Raw genomic sequence first — 14,127 nt, 5'->3', positions numbered from 1 at the left:
ATATTAGTCCGTTTTAATTTCGGGGAGATCTTTCTGTGCTTTGTATCAATTAAAGAAATAACAAATGCTGCATGAACAGATGGTTTGGATATGTGGTTATGAGAATTATCTCTTGCATCGCACTTATGCAGCTCGTCTGCATATTCATATCTTCAGTTGCTCTATTCTGGTTTTGCAGGGGTACATATGGCTTTTTGGAACAGGTTGCACACACAAAGTTTGGATTTGACAAAAATTACAATTAGTCTGTCTTGGTATTGACATCTTGTTTCTGTTTGTGCAACTTGGTTTTTATCTCTTTATCTGTTCTGAGTTCTTCTGAGTCTGTGTGAAACGCTGCCAGAATACATAGCTCAGTGGGAATTAGGTGAGCAATCAATGGTGACTATCAGGAAAAGATGAGACGATTTAAGGAAATTTAGAAGCTGCATTTGCAGTTGTATATTGGAGTTAGTGATTAAGAATAAAACTGAAGGTTAGTAACTAATGAATCCAAATTTTGCATTATGCACACATTCATTTTAAATTAAAGGATGTGTTCAAACTTTTAACTGCTGAAGAGGTTTTTCCAACACTGTGATTTGGTAAATACTACCACTATCCTTTCTTTTCTGTTCCCTAACAGCCATTCTCCTTTGTTTCTAAAGGTCAGCATGTTTCTTCTGAGTTTTTTTGTTTTTTTTTCAGAAAAAGGTAACTAAAAATTAAACGAGTAGGGAAAGGAAATTTAAAAAGGTAACATAAGCTCTCAACTTCTCACCATCAGCTTATCATAATAAACACCAGTTGACTTTAACAGCTCTCACCACTTAAAACAATTCCTAACTTAAATTAATTGTTTTTTTCTTTATACTTTATATCTGGTTTTATGTGTACACACTGCACTACCCTTTAAAACGTGGGAGCCTTGGGGCTTAACATTTTAACGCCAGCACTCTGACTCTGCAGTATTCAGTGCCTTCATTATAAAAAGCGAACATGAGCAGATTGCATAGCCACACAGGTTTACATGCCATTTAGTTTTATGAATGCCAGTAAGTTGCACTTGCTAATGGGCTGCCATTAAATCATGCATACATTTAATGGCCACATGAACCTCAAAAATAATGAAAAAAATGATGCATGTCTTAATTATTTAATGAAAGTGGCTTTCCTATTTGCGTTCGGTTTGCTTTGCCGATGACGTGGACCTGCCACTGCTGAGTTTTTTAACAAGTGCAAAAGAGTGGGCTTCATTTTATCTTTGTTATTTATTTATCTTTACTTATTTTATCGTCTTATATTAAATGGTGCACTGACATTTTCCTTCATCCCCACATCACATATAAAAGCTTGTCTGAATAACAAATGTATTATTTGTATGTTAATGTAAGATTTTGTTTTTTGTTGTTGTTAAAATTTGCATAGATAACAATGGCAGAAACAGGTTTGATCACTTATTTTCATTTAGAGTTCATTGCACAGAAACAGTCTTCTGTCAGTGTGTGTCCAAAGTAGTGTGAAGAAGAAACGGGTGAAGTTAGTAGAGTTGACAACATGTTATATTATTCTAAGTGTAGTCAAAGCTTTTCAGTAGTTTTATTCCATCTGACACCAGTGATCGACAAGGACTTAGTCTCTGAAAGTTAGGCATCAAAACCTAAAACTCAGCCTGAATTTTTGCAACAGTAGAGTGTAAAAGGTGTTGCTGCTGCTGGATGGTAGACTACTTCTTAGGTCACTCCCAAAACTGAATTGTAAACATAAAAAAAAGGTTTTTTAGAATGAGAATTTTATTTGGCCATTTAAGATTGAAAGCATTTATATGAACAGCTATAGTAACATGTTGCATCATACTTTTAATTGGCAGCCAAACAAAAATAGACATTTTGATAAGCTCTTCAAATCATAGCTGACAGTAAAGCTCCAAAATAGCAGGAAATGAGGAGAAAAATGCTGGCTTTCTGTTTTGTCTTCTTTTTAGTATTGAGTTTAAATTTTTCCCTAACATGAAAAAATGACAGAGATAATAGAGAAGCAACCAGCCTGTGGACAGGTTGCCCTTTGTCACTACAGGTTTGCATCCCTGCTGATGATGTGGCACAGCTTGGTACTGGCCTTAGCTGATTTTTGAGCCAAGGTGCTACTTGAAAATACATGCACCACCCTAATTCACACAGAAGAATGCCACGCCTGAGACAAACTGAGATTTCAGTGATGATAAAAAAACGACATGCAGTTATTGACATAACATGAAGTAAGGCACTCAGAGCCTAGGCAGCTCACTAAAACACCAATAGGGGACTAAACTGTTTGCAGAGTTAAACCATCAATGATCAGGCCAGATAACCCAACATGTATTGAGAAAGTCTGTTGATACTTACAGACTGGCAGCATTCTGTAAAGAAGTGCCCTAAGATGTGAAAAGTAGGTGGAGATGATGAGTGGGATGAGAAAAAATAACTTGCAGGAATGAAGTGCCCAAAATAGAAACTGTGAGCCCAGAGCAAACAGAATGGCTCAATGCTGTCTCAATTAAAAGGTGTCTTAATTGGATGGGACGGTCTGAAGTCAAGGACAATTTGATTGAAGGGGAAAGTTAACAAGCACCAACTGTGTGCTTGCATGATTATACCACAGGGCTCAAACCATCTGATAAAACCCACAGGGACACATAATTTCTGTATTGTGTGAGTGTGTGTGAACATTTATTCCATTTAAATGCATGCAAAAATAAATAAATACTGAGTTGCATACAAAAGCTGTAGATGCTTTCATCCTAACATACCAGTGTAGTTATTTCAGGAGGTGTCAGGGGAATACAACAGGCTGTCTGTGTTTGGGGTGTGTGATGGTGATGCCTGGTTCAATATCATTAGCATTGTTTCACCTGTCTCTTCATATGCTGCATCATCTGAGACTCACTTTGAAAAACTCAACAACTACAGTAAACCAGCAACAGAGTGAGGAAAACGGCATAGTAAGAGAGATTACATTTGCAAGATGGCAAAAATATTCAACATGAACTGCCATATCATCTGACTGTTACTATGCAGTTATTAATAACATCAAAACAGTAAAAAAAAAAATCCCATTTTGTTAAATTTCACCTTGTTGTTTTCACATCTTGTTTTGTTCACTTCACAGAGCATGACTGGCTGAAGATTAGAATTACTGCTGTCAAACTCATTCAGTGAGGTTTAATGGCAGGTGGAGGGTGTTTTTTATTTTCTTTTTTTTAAATTCCTCATATTAACTGCTTGAAACCCACTTAGTTTTCATAGCTATTTGTTTCGTCTTCTGTCAGTTTTCCTCCTGTCTGTATTAGTGGTCTGTCCTTGCCATGCTGTGATAGTCTCTTTGCCTTCCCTTTTTGTCTCTTTATATCTCAAGCTTCCTGAAGCATAAGATAATGTCCCAGTAATCAGCTCTAGGATATTATTGAAGTTGGTTTATTGTTGGATTTGATAGATTTACAGGGAGTGCTCACTTATCACTGCTGCTTTTAAGAATGACCTTGGAAACTCATTTCTTTTTCCTTTTGTTAACTACAGATCCAGTACTGCCTGCAGACAAGAGGTTCACACATTGTTTTGAGTGCTGTCACAAGATTGTTGTGTTGGATGTGTGTGTTTACGTCTCTCTGTGATAATAGTGAAGTGTGCTTTCTGTATGCTGGCTTTCACAAAGATTAATCAAAAAGGAAGACACTCAGCAAATAGCCACTAGTTCCACAATGAGTGTATCCCTCTGAGTTATCCTAGTCAAACAAGTAATTTGTTATCCCGTATGGAAAATTTTGCTCAAACATTCAGTGATCAAAGCTATTAAGCTCTGTGTGATCCTTCAAGAACACAGTCCATTCAATAGCTGTTTGCGACTTTGTCTACATCTACCTTGGCATTTTTAACAAAACTAATAAATCACACTAATGCTGGAATCAATTCTGGAACAAGTTGTACTTTTCTATTTGTCTGCATTGAACAAATTTCCTTTATTTTAACCCTGTTTGTTACTGCTCATTTTTGTTTGGTCTTTGTTTTCTGATTTTGGCTGAAATAACTGCTTAGTAGCTTGTTTAAAAATGTTTTATGTGATCCTTTGAAATGGAAAGATGGAAAATTTATGGAAAACAAATGCAGATACAATGGAAGGCATACATTAAACTACTTATGACTTATTGTTACCCTATAGTAAATTCTGTCATTACACTTAATCAATGATGTGCAGCCATAGATTTGAAGTACAATTAATTAAGCAGTCCCAGCATTTAATTAGTTCTATTAATTGCCCATCTAAGTTTACATATATGCATTTAATTCCAAGAGTTAAACAATATTATATTTTAATATCCTTTTTCAAACTGTAGGTTGTCATTTTTGCTGTCTAACTTGACCACAGAAAATAGCTGAGTTAATAGTTTCTGTAAATTCTGGCTGAGTTTGCTGAACCTGTTCCTCCCCTGACTATGTATTTCCATAACTTAAATTATTAAAATTAAATTGGCAGAGGAGCCTGTATTTTTTTTTTAATAATTTGCCCATTTCACTATTTGTTCTATTATGATTGAAGGGTTTAATAAAGCACTGTCACCCACAAGTTGCTGTCTTCAAAAATATTTGAGGAAGGAAAATAGTAATAAAAAAAACACGTGTTTGAAAATTTATGTACTTCAAGATGTTTGAATAATCAGCAGTTTTAACCATGGGGCTATTCTAAGGCTCGTGGTGGGTAATAATTCCATTGCTTTTCCACTGATAAAGTGGCTTAAGCACAAGTGAATTTGCAGAAAGCCTTAAGAAAGCGATAAAAAATTATTGAAAGTTTTGAACAAAATAGAATACAGGAAATGAAGCAAAGATGAAAGCTGCTCTTCCCAAAAGGTTGTTCTTCCCAAAAGGAAATATCTTTCAATCAGTGTCTATATTATATGTTCCGTGAGGGCAGAATATGTTTAGTGGGAAGAGGAAAAAAGAAGTCTCTCAGAAGATTTAACACCGTTATCTGATGGGGCCAGAGGTCTGCTCATGAATAACACATGAAGAGTGAGAGAGGCGGAAGATGAGACAGATTGGCTCTGATGAACCAGGGAGTCTATGGTCAGGGTAGACATGTTGGCTCTGATGGGTCTGCTACTTTACTGGCTTGGAGGAGGCTTCATCCTCTTCTGCAATGCCTTTTTTCACCATTACACTTCATTTCAGGGTAACCCATGAGACATAACAACGCTCAAGGCCTCTTGTTATATTTTGACCATGACCTCTTGTGAAAGAGTAGGCTGGCTCTTAATTCTGGGTGGTAGTTGTTTGGAGAGGGTGGGGAGTGAACTTCTTTAGGGTCTTGTGGTGTTTGGCACAGGAGTAGTTTATTTAAACCCCTGGAAATTGCCTGGTCTCAGTTGCACATGAAGGTCACATCTGCTGCTCCATTGTCAGAGCTTTAATACAACCATTCTGGACTTAAGGGTCTTCAACACTGATTACTTTTACCTCATAAAGATGCAACGTTCTGAATGTGTAAAGGTTTACGTTTGCAATGGCAGGGAGAGTAACAGGAAGATGAGGGTTTATTAGTAGCTGCACATTTGGAACTATAATGGTTCTTGTTGGTGGTTTGTATGTGTGTGTTTACATGTCCATCTGGATAAGCTGGCATGTGCAATAATTCACATAACCTCATTAAAATGGGGAAAGTTTTGGCTTTAAAGTCACTGTGACCCTCGGTCTGCTGTACACACCAGGACATGCATACTGAGCAGAACTCTGATTGATCTTCCTAAGAGAGTGCAATTAATGGGAACGTTCTTCACTGAGAGTCTGGCCCTTTCTTTATCAAACACATGCAAAACACCCACAAGAATTCATGAGTATTCATCAGATGGCAAATAAATCACGCTCTAAAAAGTTATTTTAAGACTTTGATCCTAATATGCAGTTGGTGACCTCTGACAGTTAAACTCTGCCTGTTGCTGATTATGCATAGATTAATTTGACCTCTTGCCCCCCAAAATGAAAGTGATGAAACAATGAATCTGAAACAGAAAATAGACCTCTAACGTCGAAGATGTTTGCCTGATGATGATGACCTTTGTTCTAAACCCTGAACAGATTTAGAAGTTTAACAAGTCCATCAATGTGCTAGCTTGCTGTAATTGGATTTAACTGTCGTGTTTGCCAAAACCATCAGTCATAGTAGTAACAACACCTTTAATATCGTATGCAAAGGTAACCAGATTTTTTTTTCTGAGAACAAATGAGCTACAACGCACAAAAAGTTTGCGTGATAACTTCCTGTTTGGTTGTGTTATCTCTGGGCACCAGTTCAATGCCTGGTCCTCAAGTGGATCACACAACCCACCAGCTGCCTCCATCACCTTGTAGAGCCAAAAGGAAATTTTCTCAGACATCAAAAGTCAAACCCAGACTGAAGAGCTTTGGGACCTGGAAATGGAAACTTATTTAGTTCTACACTCTCAAGACAATTTCGGCATTAAATCTAATATGGCCAACCAGACTGAGAGAGTGAGGAGAAAAGAACCTGTAGAAGTAGCCACATTACCCTTCAGGAGACCTCCTTTGACCTACTCAAAGTACTTTTTTTTTTTTTTCCTCTGAAGTTGAGTTTCACTTTAAAGTTTAGGACTGTGAGCAAAACAATAGTACCTTTACTGAAGGAAAAAACAAACAAACAAACAAGTGTGACATCAGGTTGCAACATTTTTTGTAGAAGTTTCCTCTTCTCACATGTATTTATTATTTACTTAGCGTATAATTTCTTGTTTAATTAGTGTTTACCTTGGGAATCAAAGTCAGTATTTACTTGTACTGCTCCATGGTTATCATTGAGGAATGGCATCCTGGATGTTTTAGGACCCAGGTCTGGTCTGAGAGACGTGATTTGGCGCTTTCATTCTTGTATTGATCTTCAAAATGCACAAAGGTTAAAAAAATGAGCCACAACATGCATTTTCTTTTAACTTTTCCTAAAGGATGTAGCATTCCTTGAGGAAAGCAGACTGATTTTTTGTTTGTTTGTTGTTTTTTTTGTAAATCAATGTCTATAGTACTATAGCATGGCTTTACATTTCTACCCTATTTTAAATAAACCACTTTACTTTATCTTTGCTATCTATTTATACTTATATCTACTAATGATAAAATATCTTGTTAGCTGATCAGTTTATTTTCAAACACATGGCAAAAGATTTTAGTCTGACCTTATGAAGCTTCAGACCAACTAAAGCTATTTTGTTTCTATTTTTATTCAATAGCATTTATAAATGCTGGGAGCATTTAGGTTTTATTAATATTGCTTTTAGCTGTGTTGATACAAAGTTGCCTAATGCTACACCATTCTATGTTTTGTTGGCATTTATTTCTTGTCTTTCTTTTTGAACCAGTGCAAAACAATCCAGGGATGAACATTTTATTGCTTCATTTCAATCCTTTCTTGTTCCTAATGAAGCACTTGCTCCACGTTTGTTTGGGAGCTCAGTCGCTGCAGCTCGCAGTGCATGCTGTGGCTTCTCAGCTGATTCAAGCTGCATGAAAATAATAAATTTGAATGTTGTGTTCACAAACCCAGCTATTCCTGCCATACAACTTGAAGTTAAGATTTTATGAGCTATAGTGGAGAAAATCTAAGAAACTTCATTCAGAAAGGTCAACATAAAATGCAGGGAATTTTTGATCATTCAGAAATGTTAAGTGCCGCCGCTCCGCAAAGGTTTCAGGTAATCTGAAAAGCCCTACCTCCCTGCAAGGGCTGTTTTCAGCGAGATATCTTTTGTTCTGTTTATAAGACGCTTCTTGCACATAATATAAAGCAATCACTTTGCAAACAAATACTTATATTTCATATATTCTAAGTTATTCCAATAATAAGTTGCAAAAAATGTTGTTTTTTTTACTTGAAATTATAAAGTACCTTAAAGTATCAACTCTAAACAGATAGGGACAGATACAAAAGGTAGATAAAATTAGGGAAATTGAATTAGCAGCTGAAGAATTTGCTATTCATGGATAATCTTGTTTAAATGTTTTTTTCCTCTGTGATGTTCCGCTAATATCAAATGTGTGCTTGTGTGTGCTTGCACACTTGGTTTAGTGTGTATTTAGATACAACTTCTTGTGTACCCAAATGATTTTGGCTTTAACAGCTGAAGAAGTGCTTAGTAAGCAGTGGCCCTCATTAGAATACAAATCAGAAGGCACTTTTAAATGTTTGTGATGCATAATTCACCGTTGCTTTTCTAACACAGTCAAATAAAACTGTTTTTTCTACAAATGTCAGTTTTTTTGTTAACTTCCTCTTTTTTTTCCTTGAGCTTGCAGACTGGCTAAGTGCTGTTAACATTACAGCTCTCCTTAAGTGCCAGATCTTCACTTTATTGGATCTTATATGAGTAGCATGGTAACATTTCTAAATCATGACCACTTTTGCTTTGAAACATTAGTATAATCACACTAAATAAATAAGACAGTCACTTACTGCCACTCACTAGAATATACTGGGTACATTTGGGCTTGATTTTATGGGAAACATGAGGGATGATATAATTGCCAATTGCCGCAAAACAGAAGTATGACGAAAGCTATTTTCATTTAGTAGTAAAAAGACCAAGATTGTGTTCTAATATTTATTATCAGCAAATCTCTAACCAATTTTTATACACTTTTACTATTTCATGGGTTTAAAAAAATGTTGCTATCACATGTAGCCTGCAAGTTAAAATCTATATTAAAATGCTAAAAAGATTATGTCTCTTCTCTCTGTTTGCAGGTTTACAGGCCCCAACCTTCCCTCCCCTATCATTAGCAGTAAGAACTGGCTTCGACTTCACTTCACATCTGACGGCAACAACAGGTTGAGAGGTTTCAGTGCCCAGTATCAAGGTAAGATAAAACGGCATTCTTTCTGCTTCAAAAAGTATTATCCATCCATTCATACATACATACATACATGCATACACTTGTCTTTACCCGCTTCTCCTTTTGGGTCGCAGGGGAGCTGTTGCCTCTTTCCAGGGGTCACTGTGTGAGAGGCAGGGTACACCCTGGATAGGTCACAAGTCCATCACAGAGACGCATAGAGACAAGCGACAATTCACGCTCTCACTTACACCTAGGGATGATTTAGAGTAACATTCATGTTAGGTAACTGGAGTACTGGAGTACCATTCTCCACATGCATTCATGGGAAGAACATGCAAACTCCTCACAGAAAGGCCAGGAGATGAACCTGCAACCTTGTTGCTGTGACAGACAGCTGCTCTAACCATTGCCTACTGTGCTGCCCGGGGTATTGACCACTGAGTCTAACTGTTGGCTATTTCATTTTGTGCTACAGTAAGGTTGTAGAACTATTATACTGATATGTGGTATAGAAATGAAGATTACAACATTAAATTAGGGTTACAATCTTAAAACAATATGTAGCACTCACATGTAAGGATAGCATTTAGTGTAAATAGTAGTGAAACACAGTTATGACACATAAGACCCAATAACACATGTACTGTTTGTATTGGGTTTTTTGTTGTTGTTGTGGATGCAGTTAAACATGTTTGTTACATCTGCATGGTTTTCTTGTGCTTTAAAACGAATCTCTTTAGATGCAAATTTGACCAGATGAACCTAGTAACATTTAGGTAACTGTGTGTCTCTCTTTGTGCCGAACAGGGTTAGGATTTTTAGACCTTGTTCCTCATCCCAAAAACTGATAAATTTTGACTATTTTTATTTTATTTTACAAAAATCAGTAGGCTCAATTCTTTTCAGGACTTTGCATATAATCATTTATTTTGAGAAAAAAAGAAAGAAAAAAGAAAAAACAAAGAAAACATAAAAACAAAACAGGTCCGCTCCCATTTAATGACAGTCAGCTAATGCAACTATGGAGAAAAAGCAGAATAATCTAACCTTTGCTACATAGTTATGCTTAATGGAAGTTTCCATAATATTCCAGTGAGATATTATGCAAACTACCACAAAGTAGGGAAAATGCATCTGTATTTCATCATGCTATGATTTGGGGGTGGATAACTGCTCCTACTTAGTATTCTATCCTTATAGGACAACTCCTAAATCTTATTGAAAAAGCAGATCTGGTTATGCTAATTGTGTTTATGTGGCGCCTATGCGTCCAAAATACCCATATTTTGATAATATGTGGGCTTTGAAATGATAAGAAAAAACCACATTCTACCAAAAACGTTGAGATTGTTCACTAAAATGGCAGATTTTTCTTTCTTTTTTTTAACCATCTGCCAAAAAGCTACAGGTTTTCAGTACCTTTTTTGTTTGCTTATTTGTTTGTTTGTCTACTCGATTACCCAAAATGGAATAAACAGATATTGATGAAATCTTCAGGAAATGTTGAGGTTGTCAGAAAGAACAAATTATTAAGTTTTGGTGGTGATCGGGATCACAATCCACCTCCTAACTTTTTTTTCTTTTGCCCCTATGGCCTAGGTGGGAGTTTGGGCTCTCAGAATTTCTCAACATACAGTGTTGGCATCACATGATGATAATTTCATCATTGGTCAGTTCCATTTTAACATCACAATGATAACGGGTCTTGGTACAGGTTTGCACTTTCGGAGTGCCTTTACTTTTTTGTCTTTTACTTATATTCAGAGACACACACATTCACACACACATACACACAAATCCTCTTTGTAACACGCATCCATTTTTCCCCCCATAACTCTCAGTGGTTCAGGGGTCACCTCTGAGAGGGGATGAGCTGGGAAAAAAGGATTAGTTTGTCGACTAAAATGGTCATCTCTAAGGATCTTACCTCCAGCCATCCATGGGCAAGGAAATGGGAAGAGAGAGAGTGTATAAAGAGAATTAGGAAAAAAAATGGATGAAGAATGCTTAAAGGATAGGATTTAACACAGAAAATCTTTAAGTTCAGTATTAGATAATTATATTTAGAAGATCAGACTGAAGCAAAAGACCAAGACCTTGTCCATGTGAACTTTCTTTTTTTGATTTTGTTCCATAAAAACAAAAACAAACACACAAATAAATCAATGCACCCCTACAAAAAAATTATATTGTTTTTCTTTGTTTGTTGAAAATGAAGTTTTAAGAAAGTCTTTGTAACAGTGAAATTACTTTGTCATCTGTTGGCTTTTTGATTGCCACATGCCAGTCTGCACTGCTTCTGCAAAAAAAACAAAAACAAGTTGTGCTTTAATTCCCAGCAAGGTACCAGGAAAAGCAAGTATGATTATGCCACAGCAAACCTTGTACAACCTTTTACAAGCTAGATATTTGGTAAAAGAACAAAAAAACAAACAAAACAAACAAACAAGCAAACAAAAAAAGCATGGGTTTTTTAATGTGGTTTATTGTATTGCATGCACTTTGCTGTCGTTGGTCATTTTTGTATTGACATATATATATATATATATATATATATTAACAGCCCAGTGTATATGTGCAGTATGTTCACATTTTTGTTTGGTTAAGTTTGTTTGTGTTTTGCTTCCATTTTTAAAAGAAAGCTGTGAATGTAAATCTATTCATGCAGATTTGATGACTAGTCTTAATACTCGAAGCAAGTTTGCTCTGTCCGGATGAGACCTTCTTATTATGACAGTTCACATGATTTCACAGCAAGTTGTTGCACCATTAAAAATGTAGAATAATGTGTATGAATCTTATTTTTTTCTGCTTGGTTTATTTCATTTTATATGGTCCAAGAAGCAGCCATGTTACGTCAAAACCTGATTCCGAAAGCTCAGTGCTCCCACCAAAAAAAAAAAAAAACTAATTCCCTTTTTTTGTTTTATGTAGTTAGATCTAAAAGAAACTTCTTAATTGCCATTTTTCTTTTACCAGTCACATCATAAGCAGACTTTTTGACACATGGCTGAGATTAGCTTTGAATTAAAAAGTCAGCTGAAACCGAGCAAAGGATGAAAAGACATTTCAAAAACAAGTTAGCATCCATTGTCACAGTCAAAATAATTAAATAGGATCTTTGATATTGCTCAGGGTATTCTTTTTTTAAAAAAAGATGAATAAAAGATGAATTTAAGCCTTTTTTTCTTATCTTTTATTTTCTTGCTATTATCCCCCAGCTTTATTACATAAAGCCTATCTTTTGTGTTATTAAAGAAAAAAAGTTATTTGTTCCTCATCTGCTCTTGCTGATTTTTAAAATTCAATTTTCTGAACAATGAGGTTATGATCAAAACTATTCACTCTCCAATGTAAGGACATTGTAGATTGACAAACTATAATCCTCACTGTAGACAGCATGACTTTTTTATTGAAAATAAACAAAACAAAATCAAACAAAAAAAGAAATAAATCAACCAATTGACAGAAATATTGGACGTCCCTTTAAGTAAATAAATAGCATTATTAATGTAATGGTGAAACATTTAACTTGAACTTGAATAAACTGTTTTGCCAAATTGATGCAACTCTGTGGCAACTGGGTTATCTTACAGCGTGAACATTTTGTCCTGCAGACTTTAAGCCACTAGTTGATTTAGTTGGTGCCATTATCACACTTTCTGCTCTCGTTTTCATCTGTCTGTGCTGTGTTTTCTCTACAGTGAAGAAGATGACTGAACTCAAATCTCGAGGTGTAAAGATGCTGCCAAGCAAAGACAACCACCACAAGTTATCAGTGTGTAAGTTAAAAACCTTCTGTATTTATTTTAAATCAATCCTAATAATTACCATAACGTTATTGTTATCGGCCTGTTTTAGCATCTTGATTGGTCTCCAGGGTTAAAGTGTAACATTTACTTTGTGGAATGCAGTGGGGAAAACAAAGAAAAAAGGTGTTTCTAATTTTGCACCTTAAAATATAGAAGGTGGAAAAACACTCTAGTTGTGGCATCAGAAGCCCACTAATTGCCAGTGAAGCTTGAATCTATATTTAGGTCTGCATTAACCTATAAGTAACTATAGCAACAGTTTTTAAGCCTCAACATGAAGCATTAAAAAAAGGGTATTATTTTAATTGATTTTTATTTTATTTTCACACAAAAAGCACTTGGTGCTCTGGATGAGTATAATTAAATTTTTACTCATTTAATTTATTTTTTATAAATCCAAAGCAACCACAAAATAAACCAACATACAGCTAGAGAGAGAGACAGAAGGAGGGGGGTTGAGCAATCAAAGTAGTCATGGATTAAGAAAATGTTGAAGACAAAGACTGATAATAATGATAACACGGCACAGATTTCCTGAATGAACTCCCTAATTCCACTTGTCAATGACAAATATTTAAATAATACAACAATATCCATTTTACTTCCAAATGTACATATTAATTCCTTATACGTTTCATTCATTGTGCGTCACAGTTCTTCAATCTTCTATCTAGGAATTGAAGGTTGGCATGGTCACCTTCTTTGTTATGGCAAAAGCAAACCCCACAGTCTCATAAAATACATAAAAATAAAATCTCGTGGCTCAGTGGTTTCCTAGGGGTGTAACAGTACATACTGTGACAATGTGGTACAGACAGCCGCAACATATACAAGGTACCAGATGAAGAATACGTCAGTCACAGGTGATCACTGCTCCCATTAGAAAGTGGACACACATTTTAATTAACTGCATTTTGCTAACAACCGTGACAAAAAAAAAAGAAGCAGAGGAAAATACTATTTAAACATGTTACATCAAATCATGGATGGTTGGTTCAGAATAACACGCAGAAGCTTAAAGACCTGCCTGTTCGATTCAAATGAGCTGCAGTTTCAGTGATCACAGACAACTGCAGCAAAGGGAGACAATAAGTGCACAGTAAGAAATAAAGGTACAAGAATGTACCTAAAAAGGTACACTGGATTACCTTATGGAGTACATTTTTTGTTCTTTAGGTTGAAAAATGGACCTGTTCAGATGAAAAAAAAGAAAAGGAAAAAAAATATCATTTTTCTAGGTACCATGTTTAAACCTTTCAAGGTATAGATGGAATGACAAACTAATGTACCATGTTAGGTATATTTCTGGTCCTTGATTTTCATTTTTTTTGTATGAGGTATGGCAAAAAGCTATGCCATATAATTAAAGCAAGCTTGATTTTGCCACACAAGCACTCACATGCTGCAAAGCTTGTCTAGTATTTCACTTCTATATGCAGTTCTATTTTTTTGCAGTATGCAAA

General features: G+C 35.7%; 1 protein-coding gene across 2 annotated transcripts in view; it reads left to right on the top strand.

The window, feature by feature from the left end:
• csmd2 (CUB and Sushi multiple domains 2) overlaps positions 1 to 14,127 on the top strand; it is a 167,204-nt gene that overhangs the window by 39,909 nt on the left and 113,168 nt on the right. The window contains exons 3-4 of one of the 2 annotated variants that reach the window (XM_017421301.3): positions 8,761 to 8,873; positions 12,557 to 12,634. In XM_017421301.3, the coding sequence (XP_017276790.2) occupies positions 8,761 to 8,873; positions 12,557 to 12,634 (191 nt within the window). Of the gene's footprint in view, positions 1 to 8,737; positions 8,874 to 12,556; positions 12,635 to 14,127 lie in introns of those variants that run through there. The other variant, XM_037975734.1, reaches the window with a different exon arrangement.

The sequence above is a fragment of the Kryptolebias marmoratus genome, linkage group LG5 (genome assembly GCF_001649575.2).
Source record: "Kryptolebias marmoratus isolate JLee-2015 linkage group LG5, ASM164957v2, whole genome shotgun sequence".
NCBI lineage: Eukaryota > Metazoa > Chordata > Actinopteri > Cyprinodontiformes > Rivulidae > Kryptolebias > Kryptolebias marmoratus.
The sequence above is the reverse complement of the archived record's forward strand: the minus strand, read 5'-3'. Positions and strand labels throughout refer to the sequence as shown.